The sequence below is a fragment of the Emys orbicularis genome, chromosome 9 (assembly GCF_028017835.1).
Source record: "Emys orbicularis isolate rEmyOrb1 chromosome 9, rEmyOrb1.hap1, whole genome shotgun sequence".
In the NCBI taxonomy this organism is placed as follows: domain Eukaryota; kingdom Metazoa; phylum Chordata; order Testudines; family Emydidae; genus Emys; species Emys orbicularis.
Window position 1 is genome coordinate 15,099,849 of NC_088691.1, and position 20,491 is coordinate 15,120,339.

Below are 20,491 nucleotides of genomic sequence, written 5' to 3' on the forward strand. Positions count from 1 at the left end.
GTGTGTGTGTGTGTGTGTGTGTCTTGTGTTCCCACACGATCTACAAAGACACTCATTGTGGATGCTTCCCTACTGGGATAGGGAGTGCATCTCGACAATCAGACTGCCCAATTTTCCTGGTCCCCATACAAATCCAGGCTACGAATCAACCTATTTGCGCTTTGGGCGGTTCACAAAGTATGCAAGACATTTCTAGCCATTATTTGGATCTCATGCATGCAGGTCAAGAATAGACAATAGCATCACCATCTACTATATAAAGAAGCAGGGAGGAGTGAGACCTACCCCACTCTGCAGAGAAGCAGTCTAGCTCTGGAATTGGTGCATCAGGCGTCAGGTCACACTCTTGGTAGCACGTTCCAGGGGTAATGAATTCCCTGTCAGACCGAGCGGTTTGAGCATTGGCCTGCTAAACCCAGAGTTGTGAGTTCAATCCTTGAGGGGGCCACTTAGGGGATCTGGGGCAAAATCAGTACTTGGTCCTGCTAGTGAAGGCAGGGGGCTGGACTCGATGACCTTTCAGGGTCCCTTCCAGTTCTAGGGGATAGGAGATCTCCATGTTTGTTTTATTTATTTATTTATTTATTATTAGATTCACGAATGGGAACTCTACCCATTTATAGTGTAGCACATCTTTCAGTAGTAGGGCAGGAGGAGAAGGGGGTCTCAGCTTGGGATCTTCTTTGCAACCTAACAGAACAAGGAGTGCCCAGCACACTGCTCCCAGACTGCCCAAGACCTCAACTCCAGATGGGCCACCTTCCTGGTGCAATGGTCAGATCCACTGATGTTTGCCTTCACTCCCATTCCCCTATTGCCTCGCATACTCAGGAACATTGAGCTCAACTGGGCAAGTGATCCTGATAACTTGCTGGTGGCCAAGGCATTTCTGCTTCACCACCATCCTACAGCTATCTTCCCATCTGTGTGTCCACCTACAACCATTCCTGAACCTGCTGTCCCAGGACAGGGCCAGGATGAATCACCCCAACTCAGCTTCCCTGCATCTGGCACATTTTTCGATGGATAGTGAAAACAGAGGGCATGCTCTGAGGAGACCCTTTGTGGGGAAATGCTGTTCCGCTAAATGGCAATGATTCTCTCTTTGGTGCCAGCAGCTCCACTTATTTCCGGTGGCATTGGGAATCCTCCTCATACTGGAATATCTTCTTTCATTGCAGATGTCTTGTCTATTAGCTGCCAGATGTACCTATATGGAGCCATCAATGTTTTCCCTCCCCTGGAGGACTGCTTGGTCTTTACCCATCCCACTACTGCAAAGTTTCTGAAGGGCATCATAGGGACATTCCCTCCAGTTTCAAAACTGGATCCTACCTGGGATCTGAACCATGTCCTTTTTGCTCTTATGAGACCACTGTTTGAACCCGTAGCCTCCTGTTTCCTCCTGTACTTTCCTCCTGTACTCCTCCTTGATGGCAGTTATCTCTGGTAGAAGGGTTGGGGAGCTTGGGGCCCTTGTGGCAGAGCCACCTTACACAGTTTTTCACAAGGGCAGGGTTTCTTTGCAACTACATCCAAAGTTCATATCTAAAGTGCCTTCTGGGTTTCCCCTTAACCAGACTTCTCACCTTCTGGTATTTTACCCTACATCTCTCAACAGTTCGGAGAAGACAAAACTCCCTTCCCCAGATGTGTGCAGGGCTATAGTCTTCTACTTGCACAGAACTGGCACCCTTTCAGAAGTCTACAAGGTTGTTCACTGCTGTTGCAGAAGAATGAAGGGGCTCCCAAAAGCTCTGTGGATTTCCTATGGATTTCCATAGCATGCCCTTTGCTATGAACTTATGAAAACCCCATCTCCTCAAATGGTCAGGGCCCCTTTTATGAAAGCCCAATCAGCATTGGTAGCCTTTTTACAGGGAATATCCCCCTCAGAGATGTATAGAGCAGCTACTTGTGGCTTCATACACACCTTCACTAGGCATACTATGGTTCAAGTTTCACCTGGAGACCCCTCCTTTGGTACAGCATACTTCCTCACACCTTCCTCTTCAACGAGCACTGCTTGGGAGTCACCTGTAGTGAAGGGACCAGCACATGAAGAAGAAAGGAAAGTTACTTTATAGTAACTGGAGTTGTCCCAGATGTGTGGTCCCTGTGGTTAGTCACAACCCACCCTACTTCCCCTCTGCTTGGGTCATCTTGTGATTCATGATAGTTCAGAACTAGTGAAGTGGTTGGTCCATGCCACCCATTATGCCTTCGGTTGGGAGCATGAGGAAGTGCAGGCGTGAACCAACAGATGCTGCTGTTGAAGACTTCCCAATCTTGGGCATACAGAGTGCATGCACACCCAAGAGTAATGACCCATAGGGACCATGCATCTCAAAGAATTCCAGTTCAAGAAATAAAGGAAGGTTACTTTAAGTTTATTTTGTTGAGTTTGCATATGTTTTAAAATAATTTTTGGCACTTAATATACTGCTTGTTCAAACTGTCATACAAAAAGTAAAAAAGAAACAGTTATGCAGGAATAAAAATTAGTTTTTGCCTAAGAATACATTTTTACCCTTTTAAAGTATGAATATCATCTGTGCTCCAAAATAAGTGGTTCTTTTTTCCTGTACCTTTAATGTAACTTACTATTAACATATTTGGTGACAGTTTGTTTGCTTGCTTTTTTTTAGCCACCATCAAAGAACAGGAGAGAGAGAACGGAGCTAAAACCAGATTTCTTTGACCCTGCTTCAATCATGGATGAATCAGTAGGTTTAGTCAAAAGGGGGGGGGGGGGCGGGAACTAAAAAGAATTTTAACTGTAAGATTAAATATATAATACAACTGGGTGTGTAGTTGGAAAGGAATACCCAAGATTGTGGCAACTTAATCAAATACTAAGGACTACTTTGTGATTATTTTGACAACTGGTATATAGCTGATGAAACTGTCTTCTGCTGTAATTCTGTTTTGTAAAATTTTCAGAATTTGACTATGTAATATAAGATACTTCATATGATATCAGTAGTGGCTTTTTTCATGACAGGAAAAGTAATTAATGTTAACAATATTCTTGAATTTCTAAGTAGGTATAACTGAAATACCACACACTGTTGATATTAAGCTATTTCCAAGTTTCTGATTTTCCATGTTCTGAGTGTAATTCCCTGTGGTTAGGTCAAAAGCAAAATGAAAAGAAGACAGTACTAGTAATGTGGAAAGCCATCTCTGTAGGAGCAGTTAATAGTATATATTATATACTATGTGGGTACGTCTTCACTACCCGCCGGATCGGCGGATAGTAATCGATCTATTGGGGTTCGATTTATCGTGTCTCGTCTAGACGCGATAAATCGATCCCCGAACGCGCTCCCCGTCAACTTCGGAACTCCACCAGAGCGAGAGGCGGAAGCGGAGTCGACGGGAGAGCCGTGGCCATCGATCTCGCGCCGAGAGGACCCAAGGTAAATCGATCTAAGATACGTCGACTTCAGCTACGCTATTCTCGTAGCTGAAGTTGCGTATGTTAGATCGATCCCCCTCCCCCCTAGTGTAGACCAGCCCTGTGACTGGACTCTAAGCAAAGATCCCTGTTCTGGCTGAATGAGCCATTCAGGTGATTTCACAGCCAGTTGTCAGCAATGGTTGGCTGGGGTCTCCTCACCAATCAAAATATGTATCACTTACATCCTTTGTGCTACATAGGTTACAGAATTTAAATAGGGGAGAAATGTTTAAATACGTTTCCCCTATTGTCTGTAGTGGGCAGAGGCATTTTTTTTTCTTATTGAAAGCGTTAGCTGCACAGGCCACTAAAGCCTGTGATTCCCACTTGAACAGCTATTTTTCCCTTCCCTCACCCACTTTCTCTGCTGTCTCCAGCCTCCATATAAACTTGTCATCATAGGTCAACAAGCTGAACCAGGAATCTTTAATCCAGCTCCTTTCATCAGTCACCTCCAGTTAAAAGTAGCCTGGTTATTAATTCTGAAATCAAACAGCTGTAAACATCCTTTTCCCTTCCCTCTCAGAACCAGCTGTCATTTTTAGCCATTTTCAGCATTCTCTTAGTATTACAAAATTACATTGAGAATAACAAGCTGCAGCACCCAAACAGCCAGGCTCTGGTAGGAAAGGGAAACAGGAGATGTTCTGTGGGTCCAGGAAACCTTCATGGGGGCATGAGGAAGAAAAACGGAATTAGGAAAAAAATCTGACATACATACAGTCAAAATTATAAAGGGGTGGAGTTTATTTAGTGGAAGGATATGTAATATAAATTCCATTAAAGTTTTAAACCCCCTCCCCTCCCATCCCCTGCCCAATATCCATTTATCTGGCTCACATACATACTCCATATTAGCAGGCATCTTCTGATAGCAGGAAGTCATTCCAGGATTTGCACTAGTATGGCTTTTTTAATAGGATTTTGGTGCTCTCCTCAGATAGCACCTGTGGGGAACACCAACTACACACTAAGCTTTATTTCATATGTAAAATATAATGCCTTTCCATTAATTGTAGGTAGTGGAACTGTTGTAAACATCTTTTTCATCTTACTAAAATGTTAATGTTGTTCAGCCTGGTCGCCAATTTCATCTGACACAGGGTTCATTCCTCTGAATCCGGGGCCATTATATACATTTCCAGTCTGATGGTTCTGACCTCAAAACTTAAATCATAGCTTATATCTTTACCACAGGCTCACTTCTGTTCCTTTGCTGCCACCTACTCCATCCTTTTACCCCATTCCTACTAAAACACTCTCACAGAGCATATACTTTTGCTGGGATTTTCACCTTAAATAGAGCTTAAATTTAAACATGCATCTGTACTTGCAGTTTATCAGCATTACCACATGATGGCAGCAGATGATAAATTACAGTACTGCAAGTGCATGCATCCAGAGCATATTCTGAGTCAAGTGAATGTGCAAGACAAAATGAATTAATCTGCTTAAATTTAAAGAAGAAAAATCTGTCTTGAGCTACTTATTTTAAAGATTTCAATGATTAATCCATATAAAAACATCATTCAGGAATTGTATCACTCAATATTTAAAAATAAGCCAATTATGCTGTCTAATTTTATAAACACACATTCCTCCTGGGTAGGGTTAGTATAGGTTTCTTCATGGAATTGCTTGTACAGATCCCTCACTCTTGGAGTTTGTGCCCTTTGGTATAGACGCTGGACACATTAAAAAGCAATTAGGTTATGATGGTTCTGTGCACCATATGGATCCAAAATTTAGTTTATAAAGAAGTCATGATAGTTCCCTGCGATCTCACTTGTTTTGTGGCGCGCACACACAGTATCATTGGCACCTAGGACTACTGGTTTCTCATCACAATGTATTTTTATATGCCTTTTATAGTTTACTTCAGTTGCATGTTAATTGTTAGTGCCAAGGTCAACATTAAGAGTTGGTTTGATGCCAGAGAGAGGAGCAGGTGCACATCAGTATTGTATAAATTCTTGCTACAACAGGGAATGAAATTTCTTTTACATAGTTGCACTGCACTATATTTTGATCCTCAAAGTCCTATACAAAGCAAAGGAGGAAAATGAACGCATCTGGATATTTTTGGTTTGGGGTCGTCAGTCCTGGAACCTGCTTTTGATAGTTCAGGAAGCAGCTTGCTCTCCTTGGTGTCAGATAAGCCTGAGCAGATTCTTCACCCAGATCCAGCTTTCTTTCACTTAATCATGTGGTCTCTCAAGTGAGACTTTGGTTTTATTAGATTACTTACTATTGTATTTTTCTGAATACGTTGCCTTCATCAGTACCCACTGTTTAGTCTCTGTATCTGGACAGCAACTGAGAGGCAAGATGTCTTCTTTATAGACACAGTCTCTGCACCGGACCATACATGCATATAGGCCACTCCATCCAAGACTAACTGCTTTTTAACAGTTCTGAAGACTCGACTTCTGTTTTGGGCCTGAGAAATTGTCATCTTCAAAGAATTCCAGATAGTTAACTCATGGAAAAACTAGCTAATTTTTACTTTATCTAAATTCATAAAAATATGATGAAGAGTTGTGCTGTTTTTTTGATAGACATATATTTCAATTCTTTTGAGGATCCGCTAATAAATAGATATGAGATGTATTGTTTCCATACTACAGACTTGGTAATTTCCTCTTCATTTTTGCTAATTTTGGATTGAGGAGAGGATAGAAAATTTAAAATATATTGGAACATTTGTATGTGTCTTGGTGTGATGTAATCTAAGTAGTACATTCTGTGTCTTATTCTTTACATTTAAATTAGAATTTGTAGAAAAATATAAATTGACTAGCAGGCCACTTTTAATATGTAAAATTTTTCTCTTTGTTTTAGGTTCTTGGAGTGTCAATGTTTTAATACCAGATCAGCAAATAAATCCATGATGAAGTCATTTTCTAAGTGGAAGAGGAAGTTTTTAAATACAAAATTGTGGTAGATACAGTGAAATTCTGAACAGATTTTTCTCTAAGGAGAATGACATGCTTTCAAGATCAAGTGCATTGAAGGGGCAGTTTTGTTTGCCTGAAAAATGAAATGTAAAGGACAAGTAAACAGTTTGAGGATAAGCTACAGTTTTTGTTGAAAAACCAATATTTTATGTGTTAGTTTATTTCCGAATCATAAGTATTCCACATTTGTTTTAATCTAACATTCTGAGAGGTGCTTGGTACAGATTTGAGCTCCTCTTTTTATACATTTATTGGGTGTACTAAATAATCATGAGCTCTGCTAGGTTTGTTTACATACATGAACTGAAATGACAGATGGATTGATTTTCTAGACTTGTAAAACCAGCAGAGTTTTGGCTTTTTAAATTAAATGCTTAATCTGCATCAAGAGAAGCTTTGTTTTAATTAAGATAATCATGGAGAAAAGTAAGCTTAAATGCAGAATGTTATCAATTTTTTCATCTAAAATATTTTTCAAATCCAAAAGTTTCATTCTAGCCTTCTCAGAACTGCCAGAAAGTAACATAATTCAGTCATGCTCGCCCCATTATCAACCCTGAAAGTTTGCTTGTCCTTTAAGAAAAATGTAATGTTGTGAAATTCCTTCCAGTAGTGCCACTGTATTTTGTCTCCAAATAAAAGAAGCTTATTGTAGTATGTTTGCAGAAAAATTCTAAACAAAAATTATACAGCTTATTAGAGTGTGGGAATAGGGATCTAAATTTTAAATAAAATTATATATATATATAAATTGGTGCTGATTTTATAATTGCGCAGTTTGTTTAGTTTTTTCTTACTTTTAAATTCCAACTTAAAATTATGAGGTTTCAGAAATATATTGAAAGTTTAACAATGTTTAAAAATAGAAAAGCATGAGAATTCATGCTTTAAAAATGATTTTTAAATTTGTATTTTATATTGTTTTATCTATCTGTCTTTGCAAGCAGTCTTCAGGTTAAAGATACTTCTAACAGGTTACAGTACATTTCCTCTGTATGTAAATTAGATTGGATAATAGAAATTCATAAACCACCCCATAATATTCTTTGAAAGCTAAGCTTTAAACTTCATTTTTTGTCCTTTCACAAATAAATTAAATCAGTTTAAAACAGAAAGTGGATCTATGCCATTTTGACATCAACTTATTTTGCAAGGCTTAGGCAGCTAGACATCATTTTAAAGGAAATATTAACTTATATTACATATGTATATTTTTTGTCAGTTGTCTCTCAGTTCTTGAGGTATATTATTTTAATCATTCCATGCCTTAATACGCTTGCAATACAAGAATTTCCCCAAATGGGTGAACACGAAAAGGCTTCCTGTTTTTTAGATTCAGAAATTAAACATTGGGCTGTGGTAGCCAAAAACCATAGATTATCTAAAGGATCATGATAAAATGTAATTATTTTACTAAGTCATGGGATAACCATATACTCAAAACCAGATCTGCCTAACTCATTTTACATAAATAAATATTCTCATTTCTAAAAGTACTGCCTATATTGTTTTTCACACCACTGCATTTAATAGAACTGCTGAGAGGACTGTATATATGATTTTAAACTTAAATTGATTTTTTCTTACTCTTGAACGAGTGTTTCTTTGTGAAAGCAGTTCTTACAGCTTTGTTTTCAACCAGCTAAAATGTTTTATATATTTACCTTAACCTGTTGTCCTCCACATTCTATTGTCCTAATTGTACTGTTTTCTGATTTGTATTTATGTCTTGAGACAGTAACTTTTTGAATAAAAATAAACCTACAGTATGTTGTATGTTTGATCTTTTTAAATCAGGGGGTAGGGAAGGACGTTGAAAATAAGGATGTGAGTGATGCAAATGTTATGTTTATAGAAATTAAATCTTTTTCCATGTCTTTTAAGTGTTTGTCTCAGAGTTGAGATAATGTATGGAAAACTGCACTGTTTTATATTTGTAATAAATTGTACAAGTTTTTAAAATGTGAATAAAGCACTAATTGGGTTAATAATTTAAAGTAGAAAAGTTATGCAATCATGATTGTTTTAAATATTATTTAATTTGGGATAAACTTGTTATACAAATCTTTAGCAGTGTAAATACAAAGTAATCTTTTAAAGAGGGTAGTACCTGAAAATAAAATTTAAGATTTGTACAATACTCTTGTATGCCAGGAAATCAATGGCTAATTGGTTTAAAAAAGAAATCAAGTATGACAGTAGCTGCTCTGTAGCATTTCTGTTCTTAAGGGCATGTCAGAGTCTTTTCTTCTACTAACTGACCTTGTCTAACATTTATAACTGCTGTTTTAATTCAGATACCCGAAGTGGGTGAAAATGGATCAAATTGAGCAGTAATTTACACAAGTTGGCATGTCATTAAAGGTGACGATTCTTTTTATTGTGATCAATAGGTCAGTGCTCAGCACTCTCCATTTGTTGCACACGAACATCCTGACTCCTGGTACGATAAGTTAAACAATTCAAGCTTAATTGTTAAGAGAAAGAAACAGCAAGGAAAGTTAAAATGTACTAAAAATGAACGTCAGAAAACAAACATACACACAGTTTTTTGCTATCTTTTTTAAAAGGTCTGGTTTGGCAAGGCCTCCATCCTTCTCTACTTGTCCTGTCATTGCAAATAAATGGTTGTTTAAAATGTTGTTGATACATTACTAAGAATTAGAAGTATATAACTCTAAATGTTCCCATTATCCTTATAAGTGTTCTGACCTTTTCTAAATCCTGTTAAACATTTGGCCTAAATAATGCCTTGTGACATTTGTGCATTTTGTAGAAGGTATTTTCATTCATTGTCAACTTCTTGTACTGTGGAAGGGGGTAAATAACATACTCTTTACCGTTTTTGTACCATTCATTATTTTGTATACCTTTATCATGTCTCCTCAAAACTGAACAGTCCCAATCTTTTCAGTCCCTTTACTTACGGAAGTCCTTTTAAATTCTCTAATAATGGAGCACAAGTTTTCATAGAGCTGCCAACAGTGATTGCCAATGTCTCTCCCCCCCCCCCCCCCTTGGAGTTTTGAGTTAATCTAGAGCCTGGTAAAGTGTGTAAATTCAAATTACTCCTATCAATATTCATTATCCCATCTGCCATCATGTTACTTATTCACGTTGCTTGCTAGGTCCCTCTGAAGTTTCTCGTGGTAGTCTTTGGTCATGATTTACCTAACTTTATGTCCTTTGCAGATTTTGCCACTGCACTGTTCTTCTCCCTTTTCCAGATCAGTAACAAAATGCATCGGTCCTAACACATAACCTCAGGACAACCCATTGTTAACTTTTACCCATGATGAAAATATAAACTACCTGTTTTATGTCTCTGAGACAGTTTCTGGTTCATGACAGTAGTTTGTCTCTCACTACTACTTAGTTTCCTTAATAGGCTATTGTGAGGGACCTTGTCAAATGCTTTTTGAAAGTCCATATCATTGGCAGCTTGTTCTCCTTTTATCTTTTATTTTGTTGATGTGTCCAAAGAATTCTGATGGTGAAACTCAATTTTCTTTTGCAGAAGCTATGCTGTTTAGTTCCTACTATATTGTGATTGTGTAGGTCTTAAAATTTTATGTAATATTTAGTTTTCACAAATTTATGTGGTACTGAAGTAAAGGCTTCCTGACATAATTCCCCAGATCACTCCTATCCCCATTTTTGGTACTGTAAACATGGCCTGGGATTATATATTTCTGGTTCTGCAGTGATATCAGCTACATATACTTGTGTATATGTTCAAAAACCATATATGTACAAGAAGACAAGATAAGAAAATATCTGCCATATAATAGTGATTTATACAAAAAGAACAAAGGCGCAACTCATGCTAACTTGTCAGCTCATCTTTTTTTTCCTCACCTCTCTTCTCTTCCTCCAGTTCCCACCTTGTTGAGCCTTACATGTGTCTTGTTTCTTTGATTACTTAAATTCCTGAGTTTTCCCTGACTGAAAAATCCTGGCACTCCTTTTTTTTAGAGTTGATCTTTTTGAAACTAAAACTTTGTATGTGTTTACCTTCCTATTTTTAAACAGATTTAATTGCGTATTCTGTTTTTCATAAGTACTATACACTTCTGAAAATCAGGCAATTTTTTAAAGTCTTTAAATACAGATATAGTTTCTTATACCAAGAGACTGATTATTATGATAGGATTATTTTCATTTAATTGAATGGGTTTTGGATTGGGCATTATGTTTGAAAATTTTGGCCATTGTTTTTAAGTAAGCCCATGTCTGCATTAGTTTTCTCCCAAAACTAACTCTGAAAGTATAATCAGAGTTTGATTTTAATAATTTCACTTTACAATAGAGCTGATTTTTGACAGAAGAACAATGAAGGGGAAAAATCAACAATTTGTTTATATCACTAGCTTTATAAAGAATAAAAACCATGTTACAAAGATTGAAAAATGAAATCCCAGTATTGGATAAGCAGCAGTCAGAATTCTGTAGTTAACCCACACCCCTCAAAAAATCCACCCTTTAAAGAAAAGTTGTATTAAAAGACTGTCAAAATGGGAGTTATAAGTCAATTAAAAAAATAGAACTGGAAATAATTATATATCAAGGGTACGTGGCATGTAAAATTCAAAATGACGTAGAGCCTCAATGCTCCAGTTATTCCTCAGCTGAGAAGGGGAACTAAGAGTTGAAATGCAGTCACCACTGCATGAAAAACAAATACAAATTGAAGATATAAAATAAAATGATTGGGAGAAACTGAATCACTAACTTATGCTGCCAAAAGCAGAATTTCTGGTGACCTGAAATGGAGGATCGTGCTTAGTCCTCAAGTTTCCAGCAATGGAGTTTTTTTAATTCTGTAGGTATGAGTAGCAGCCCAGGTAAGAAATTTTCCGTTCACCTATCCTAAATGTCATTAGCTGAGAAACTTCAGTCAACATTAGCATTGTTATAATTGAGCTAGCAAAATTAAAGGAGATAGTTGTGTGAGTGGGGAGATGATTGTTTTTCTTTAATCTGGCTTCCCATTACAATTGGGGATGCTGCTCAATCTACTGGGACTCAGCCCTGGTATAAATTTAGTACATCTGTCAGAGGTACAGTAGGGTAGAGGTTTCTTTAAAATTGATATGAATGCTCTGCTATAGTTTCATCAATAGATGTTTCTCTTTGGTTGACTCAGAGCTTTGGAGTGACTCAGCATCATCTCAGTTAACTGGTCTGTCTGTCCATTGACCTAGATGTTCTAGAGAGTACTTTAACATGTTGAAAACTTAGCAGTTCCGTACGAAAGTTCTTGCTATTTGCCACACCATATGATCATTCCAGGAAGCCATGTGTTTTGCTTTTTCTTTTAAGCAGCAGTTAAACCACAGTTCTTGAGTGACACGTAGACAGATCTTTTTTATTATCACATTGCTTTCACAGCTTTACATTCTGTTTTTCTAACATTTGAACTTCACAATAAGCAAAAAAGCAAACCACATCCACTTGTTTTTCATATTATGCATGAAGGAGCTTACTGATAACCAGATGTGATTAACTTTGTTTAGACTTGCTTTAACATCTTGCTCTGTATCTTTTTATATGTAGATTTTCACTTTTCAAAATACTATATTGCATTACACAATTTTTTCTTGTATGTACCAATTGATGACAGATATCAACTCATCCCGTCTCGTCAGGTTGAAATTGTTTGCCTTTCTAAAAAGCTGGTGGTTTGCCAGTTTCAATTACTAAAGTTTTCCATTACATCCATGAGTTGAAATGCTTTAAAGTGTGTGTAATGCTGATTCTAAAGCTCCAGCAATGCAGTTTTGCCAATTAAATTGTATATATTTTTTGTTTCTACACTATTTTAAGGTGTCTTGGTTTACAATTTTCAAATCTATATTGTGTTTGTAATTGTTGGAGAGTATGAATTTGTATTTTTGCTGTGACAACTCTTTAAAGGAAACTATTACTAGAAAATTGAAAGATGGAGTCTTTCAGCGTAAGAAACAAAATGTTTCCTATTACTTTCAATAGCTATTGGCAAAAAGAGGTTTGCCGGAAGGTATGATCTAAAACGGAAAGGTGACATATTCTATTTTTAAATGACTTTCCTTACAATGTCTACTCCGTCATTTCTTGCGACACTATAGAATAAAAGTAAAATATCTTCTTGATCTCCCCTTGTGTCTGATGGGCAAATGATATACAGGACAGACAGCTGACTTCGTATGTCTGACAGAAAGCAGGCAGTACACTGTGTGAAACATTTTGTAGTCAGACTCCAGAATAGCCTGGGGCTGCGGAGTTTCAGGTGCCTGGCTTTTCCTTTTTCTGAGATTCATTCGTAACCGACCAAGCAGAATATCTGGTTAATTATAGGTTTTTATTATGGTATGGTAGCTTCAGATTTTATGGATCTGGACTAACAGTCTAGAAGCAATTTCCAATCACAACTTCTTCCCTTTTTCAGTCTCTGGCATTTGTGTTTGGGTCACTCTATCCATCTGCAGAATTCGAAGGACATCGTGTCATTCAGAGTTCGTTGGGTCCCTGCTGACAAACCATCAGCTCTTTCTACTCCAAAGAGCCTTAGGTTTCCTTCTTAATGTTTTCAGATTATTTTATTGCTTTTTCTCTTTTCGATGGTTAGCAGAAATGGATTATGATTGGAGTAACCCATTTAAAACCTGAAATAACTAACTTTTCTTTTTAACTTGTCAGGAAAAAAAGTTATGGATCAAGTCAAAGTCTTGGCCAAAAAGCAAGCTGTTCGACTAACATTTTCTGGGAATAAAAAAAGCAGTGTTGCTACATCAGCATGAGAGGTGTAAATGGAACAAAAGGTGTATCTTAAATCCATGCTGAACGTAGAAAAGAAAGGTACCAGTGACATTTTACCTATGAAGTCTCTTCAGAAAAGATTTTATAGAGACAAAAGGTAAAGCAAATCTTAACTGACTTTGCTATTTCTTTTATAGATTCCTGAAGAAGGCTTCATGGTTGAAATGTCACTGCTTAACTTTATTTTCCATTTTCAATGTGAATTTAAGATGGCCTTTTAGTTCCAATCTCTCATCCGGTATTTAACTAGTCAGAAGAACAATCAAGCTAGATTCCATCAAATCTTCCTCCTCAAACAGTATTGTAGATAACCATGGGGGTAGGGGAAATGTTCATCCTAGGGAATTTAAATGAGAGATTCTTCAGAATTCACTTTCTTCTATCAAGATGACATCTGCAGCCCTTCAATCTGTGTAACATGAACAAAGCTGTATGCTTCTGTTCCTTTCTGAGTTTAAGAAAGGTGAATCTGGAGAGATTTGTTCTAAAGGAAGAAGCTTTTCTATTAAGATATCAGGAAGGACCAAAGAGTGTTTTTTATATGATTGCGGTGAGGGTAATCTGGGGGGAAAGACTAATTGTATAGTTATTACGCTTGGGAATGGACATGTTTCATAAAGTAAACTAAGTATATTATGTTATGACACATGATTACTAAATAAACTGTAAAATGGCAGTACTAATGAAATTGTGTCCTAAATGCTCAAATTAGTAGTAACAGTAATATTCAATACCAGACATACAACTCAATTCAGCACAAAGACATCTTCGAATTAGTAATTTGTAATCACCCAAGAATAGGTCAGTAAAAGTCTTATTTCCACTGCATTTCATTGCCATATATTCTAGTCTGATTAATCTCATCCACTTCTCACTATACCAGCAGCAGAGCCAGGCAAATAATTAATTGATTTTGGCCTCTCTGTTTTGATTGTCCAGACAGATCAGGAATTTCTCAAACATACTTACTAAAAATTATCAGGCAAATTGCTCTATAGCATGTTCATAAACAGTTCTTAGTATTCCGTTCTCAGTTTCTTATATTTTGGTTGGGCACATAAGACAAATGTCTAGTTTTGCTCCTTGATTGAGAATACTTTCTTTAGACTCATGATTATGGATTCAGAATTCACTTTCCATTAATATACTTTAATATCTACTTTTAAATGGTTGTTTGAGTATTCCTCTTTTTACTGGCATCTGCTAGAATATTTTTAAGGCAGGAAATACAAAAGGATTGTGACTATAGTCAAAGCAAATCTGTTTAAAAATTTGAAAGAATATTTTTGGGAGGCTTCCACCCATCCCCTCCCCCCCAATTTTCTCCTAGCTCTGACCAACCGCAGACACTTAGGGTATGTGGAGACTAGAAGAAGTGGTTGAGATTAACTAACATATTGTAGCTAATCTCTACCTTTTTCTCAGTCCAATTGCAAGATAAACATCTCGATTTAGCTGGTCAAGGTTGACCCTAGGGAAATTGGCTAATTTGAGGTAAAAGGAGTTTATCCAGCATCTAGACTAGGAAAAGGGTCAAGGTTAGCTACATGTTAACTAGACAACTTTTCCTAGCCTAGATGTACCCTTAAAGTGCAACACTCAACCTGAGCAGAAATTATTTTGGAAAGCTGCAGTGCTGCTCCCTAACCCTAGGGAGCTCAAACTTGCATGGTGTACTTTTCACCATATGCTGTCATATACAGCTGGTCTGAGGAGTGCTATGTATTTAGACACAAGTTGGCACATTGAATTACTTATTTTTTTCTTTTAAATTTCATTTTAATTGTAATATGCTTATCTACACAAATACCCCAAAGCAAAATACTTTATGGTAGTTACAAGTAAAATATGACTGTTTAGAAGATGGTGTTCTTCAGTGGGCACATGTAGGATATTACCTTGTGAAGGGTATAATGTCTGGCCACATCTGGAAAGATAGATGGGAAAGGTCAGCAGAAGTGAAGAAGCCTCTAACCTTGAGGAACTGTCTTATTGGGAGAATAAATCAGAGATTTATGTTAGTGCTTACCTCAAATGAGAATTTCCTAACTAGATTTTATAGCTATATTATTTAAGGGCTAATATGTTCTCAGTCTCAATGTTCCCTCAACAAAGTTTTTGGCTTTGGAGAATTTCCTTGCTCTTGTAGAAGGATGTCTCTTTTAGGTATCAGAGGGGTAGCAGTGTTAGTCTGGATCTGTAAAAAGCAACAGAGTCCTGTGGCACCTTTAAGACTAACAGATGTATTGGAGCATAAGCTTTCGCGTCTGATGAAGTGGGTATTCACCCACGAAAGCTTATGCTCCAATACATCTGTTAGTCTTAAAGGTGCCACAGGACTCTGTCTCTTTTAGGGTGTACAGTAAGTTTCAGATACCTTGACTACACGGATATTCCTTAAAAGTCTCTTCTAAAAACCAAAACACAATTCCTACCCAGCCTCCCTTTAAAAGAAATTGACATTTGTGGCTGCTTTATTGTTCATCTTCTTGGTTTCTTTCCCAGACTTTTCTTCAGCTTGTCTTATGTTAACTTATCCTTGTTTTCTTATCCCGTGAAAAAATTCCACATGACTTTAAGAACACCAACATTGTTACAATATTCAAGAAATGGGACAAATCATTGTGCGGGAGCTACAGAGAGATTGCCCTTCTCTCCGTCGCAGGGAAGGATCCTTGCCCGGATCATACTAAACTGCTTTCTCGCCATTGCCGAGAAACTCCTCCCCAAATCACAGTGTGGCTTCAGGCCACCCCAAGGCACAACTGACATGATCTTCGTGGCACAACAGATTCAGGAGAAGTGCAGAGAGCAACACCAGGAACTGTTCATGGCAATTTAACAAAGGCCTTTGACTCTGTCAGTAGTGATGCTCTATGGAAGATGCTGTGTAGGTTTGGCTGTCCACAGAAATTCATTTCCATCATCAGACTGTTCCCTGATGGGATGTCTGTCACCATTCTTTGCAACGGCTCAGAGACCGAACCATTCATCATTCGCACTGGTGTCAAGCAGGTCTGTGTCATTGCTTCAACACTCTTCTCCATTTACCTTGCTGTGATCCTGATTCTTATCCGTGATCGCCTTCCTGATGGAATTGGGATTGAGTATTGTATGGATGGTCAACTCCACAATCTCAGACATCTCCAAACAAAATCTAAGATCATGAGAATTTGGCATCATTGACCTTCAGTATTCAGATGACTGCATCATTCTCGCACACACAGAGGCCGACCTGCAAAGTACCCTAAATTTTTTTGCAGATGCTTATCACAGCCTGAGTCTCTCTCAACATCAGGAAAACCAAGGTATTCCATCAGCCCTCACCTGCACAAACTACTCTTCGTACTCTACAAATAACCATCAGCAGCAAACCCCTGGAAAATGTGGACCATTTTCCATACCTTGGCAGCCATCTCTTCCAAACAGCCAACGCTGACATAGAAATTGAATACGGGATCTGCTGTGCCAGCACATCCTTTGGAAGACTATTCAAACGAGTCTTCAATGATGGGGATCTGCAAACAGGCACCAAGATCTTCGTTTACAAGGCAGTTGTTATCCCCACTTTTCTCTATGGGTGTGAGACCTGGGTAACCTATAGACGACATCTCAAACGGTTGGAGTGGTTCCAACAGCCCTGCTTCAGAAGGATTCTCAGGATCAGTTGGGCAGATCCACGCACTAACATGAGCGTTCTCTCCAGGAGCACCACCAGCTTTTCTGACGCCCTAGGCGGCGGAAGGTCCTGCCCCGAAATGCCACCACAGTTGCCGCCCCCCAAATCGTAGCGCCCTAGGCGACAACCCATTAGGTGACCTAGGCGGTGCCGGCCCTGGTTCTCTCTGCAGCCAACATCAGCAGTATAGAAGCGCAGGTCATGAAACACTAACTCCGCTGGGCTGGCCACTGTGTACATATGCCAGACACTCGCCTCCCAAAGCAAGTACTCTTCTCTCAGTTAAGTAAGGGAAGAAGCGCTTATGGAAGGCAGCAGAAGTACTTCAAAGACATACTGAAAGTACACCTTTAAAAAGGGAGGCATCAACCCAACAAACTGGGAGGACTCAGTGCTGAACAGAACACAGTGACGCCACACCATATACCAAGCCACAGCTCACTTTGAGGAGAACAGACGTGCTCATGAGACAGAGAAGTGACAAAGGAGAAAAGAAAGGGCACAGCAGTCCAGACAACAACTATGTCTCCTCCAAGATTTCACCTGTCGCTTCTGTGGGAAAATACGCAGGGCATGAATTGGGGCTCCTCAGCCACTTAAAAACCCACCAATGAACCCTCTTGGCGGACATCATCCTCGCGTCGAGGGATAGCCGAAGATCCTTGTTTTCTATAAATGTATATGCCCACGCTAGCAAATTATGTTTATAAACTTGACAGCAATTTAATTTCTGTCACCAGACAGCTGTGTAACGTTGCTGTTGATTCTGATACCAATGGAGTTTGGTGGCATCTGAACGTAGGTAATTAACACTGACATATAAGTCTGTGTTATGAGACAATTTACAGCAAAGGGCAATGGTCATTCTCTCTACTTGCCTCAATACCAGATAGGACAAAGGCTCCAGTTGGGTACTGTAAGTACTTCCCAAATAACTTGAGCATTTTACAAGGTAGTTCATCAGATGAAGATAGTTTAACTGGATGTTGGAAAATACGAGGGGCCCATCCTCGGCTGGTGTAAGTTGTCATAGCTCCATTGAGGATCTGCCTCTTTTTAACTACAGGCAGGGGAAAAAATGACCTTTTGTCATCTACTATAAAACTCAGTGCACAGAGTGATGTGTATGTATAACTCTTTCAGCCTTTCTTCCATTTTTATCACATTGCACCTGCAGGTCTTCGCACATAATTAGCCACATCACAAGAGCAAGATACAGAGTAAGCACAAAGAGAAAGTATTTTTTTTTTTTTTGCATAAAGTAATATTTTCTTTTAAAGGCATTGCTTTTTTTCCCCCCACAGAAAATCATCAAAGGGTCATGCTCAGCCATTTACGGAAAAAGATAAAATTAGGTAAGATTATTAGTGTTCATCCAGAAGAATAATATAAGTGAAGAAAATATATTGCTTAAAGCAGGTTCCAGAGCTCTGTTCTGTACAGTAGGAGCATCTCTGAGGCTCTTTGTGTATTGTACAGACAGTGAATGTAAATTTTTTTCATTTTTACTTTAGCATGGATAGTTCTGATGGTGGCTTACAAGCAGAGACCTTTTCAGGGCTGAGAAAGAGAAGGGTGCATTTGCAAGTTTCTCCCTCTATCCAAAGGCACATTTGGCCGCAAACTGTTCAGTCAGTGCTGTTTCTTGTCTTTTTCTCTATATAAGCAGTGTTTAACGGGAAGTATTGCAAAGCTATAATTCTAAACCCTTTTGGCCTTTCAGCTAACAGAATGTTACCTTCGGTGAATGAACAAAAAAGGCAATCCCCATTACCTTTAGAAAAGTAATCAATTGATAGGTTAAAATACACCAACTTCTAGGTGTCTTCATTAAAACGTTGCCACCTTTAGGAAGGGGTCTAGTGGAAGGTATAGAGCAGAAAGATTTTTTCACCTGGGGAAGGGGAAATACCAGGAGGTGTTTACTTGATTTTAACTGAGATTGAGAAGGATGAGAGAGAGTACACAAGTTCACTGTGGCTGGGCTGGTATTTGGAATATCACAGTTTTGACATAAGATGGGCAAATCTGCTTTGGTGAGGATCTGGGCGGTAGGTTGGGGTGCCTGGTTGTCATTTTTGCTTGTGCTTTTGCCATGGGAAGGAATGTCAATCTCAGAAGTGGATAATACGGTTTTGACTGGACTGAGGTCAGAAATCTATTGAGACTATGAAAGAGTGCCTCACCATGGCAATGAATGCAAAGGGTGGCTGTTGCCCAGATTTTGACTTAGCCTGAGGTGCATCTGGGTTTGGGGAAGGAGGATTTCATAGTTGTCACTTGATCAGGGATTTGAGGAGGAGAGTCCAGACATGTTTTGACAGTGGTGGAAAGAATCAAACCATATAATAAGACCAAACTTAATCCAATAAATAAAACGATTCCACACACAACAAAGCTTAAGAGCCCCATAACAAACACACCAGAAGCCCTACTGTAATATGGAATAGAGTAAATAACATTAGGAAGCAACCTATAAACCATAAAATGACTTAAATATAATAAATCTAATTAATAATAAGGTAGGAAATGCTGTGTTGCCATTGCTTGTATAGGGGAAGATAGGAAATGCAGCTCACTGCTAGGATGATGAGAGATCGACCTTCACTGGTGGCACATTTTTTTTTAATGCTTATCCAAATCAGACTTAAAGCCCTTTGAAGTTTGCCTGTCAGAAGTTTAAATGTGCCACATTGCTATGAAAGAGAAGGTATCTTTGCCACTGTTATAGGGCTTTGTCCAAAACACAGTGAAGTCAATGGATACTTCCCTATTGAATTCAGTCGGCTTTGGCTCAGATCCAGTCCTGCAGTCTTTACTCCTTTGAGTGGTCCCATTGGCTAGTATTAAGCCATGCTTTTCAGCTGAACCAGTCACATGAGTAAGAGCTGCTGGTTTGGACTTCATAACTTCTCTGATGAGAGATAGTTTTCTTCAGAAGTCTTTGGGTATGTGCACCCTATAAGCCAGGGATTTTGAACCTTTTCTCCTTTGCGGACCCTTAAAATTTTTTGAATGGAGGTGCATGGACCACAGTTTGAAAAGCACTGCTGGAAATAATCATCATAAGTCTGGTTTAAAAGACAATGGCCATGATTCTGCAATTAAGTCCACACCAGTAGACCCCTATTGCAGTCAGCAGGGCTCCACATGGGATCCAGTAGCAGGATAAGGTCCCCAGGTGCACTTGCAGGATTTATAATGGAAAAGGGACTAAAAACTTCACTTACAAAAAAGAGAAAACCTTGGAGTCTGTAAAGAGCAGCAGAAATTGCAAGGAGACCCTAGCACTGTAGGATCTGCAATTTTTTTTAGCCTGATTAATATGCTGGTGAATATGGGAATAAAAAGAGAGTGAGAAACGGAATAGGAGTGGTGGTACTGTCTGAGTAACACAGATCATAGTTTAATACAGATCAAATGCTGAATTCCAGCTGTCTGATTTCATAACATCAAATAAAGAATCGATCTTAATAGCTAAATGAGTGGATTTATCCTCCTGGATTAAATATAATAAGGCAAATATTTTAATACCTGCTGTTTCTATGGTAAGGTTAATCAGACCCTTTCAAATAATTGGGGCAGACAGCACTG

At 38.4% G+C, this 20,491-nt stretch overlaps 1 protein-coding gene across 1 annotated transcript in view; it reads left to right on the forward strand.

Moving 5' to 3' along the window:
• Positions 1 to 8,365, forward strand: part of STAG2 (STAG2 cohesin complex component) — a 178,293-nt gene extending 169,928 nt beyond the window's left edge. The window contains exons 33-34 of the mRNA XM_065411203.1: positions 2,649 to 2,726; positions 6,305 to 8,365. Coding sequence (XP_065267275.1) covers positions 2,649 to 2,726; positions 6,305 to 6,328 — 102 coding nt within the window. The 3' untranslated portion in view covers positions 6,329 to 8,365. The remainder of the gene's footprint in view (positions 1 to 2,648; positions 2,727 to 6,304) is intronic.
• Positions 8,366 to 20,491: the final 12,126 nt, after the last annotated feature.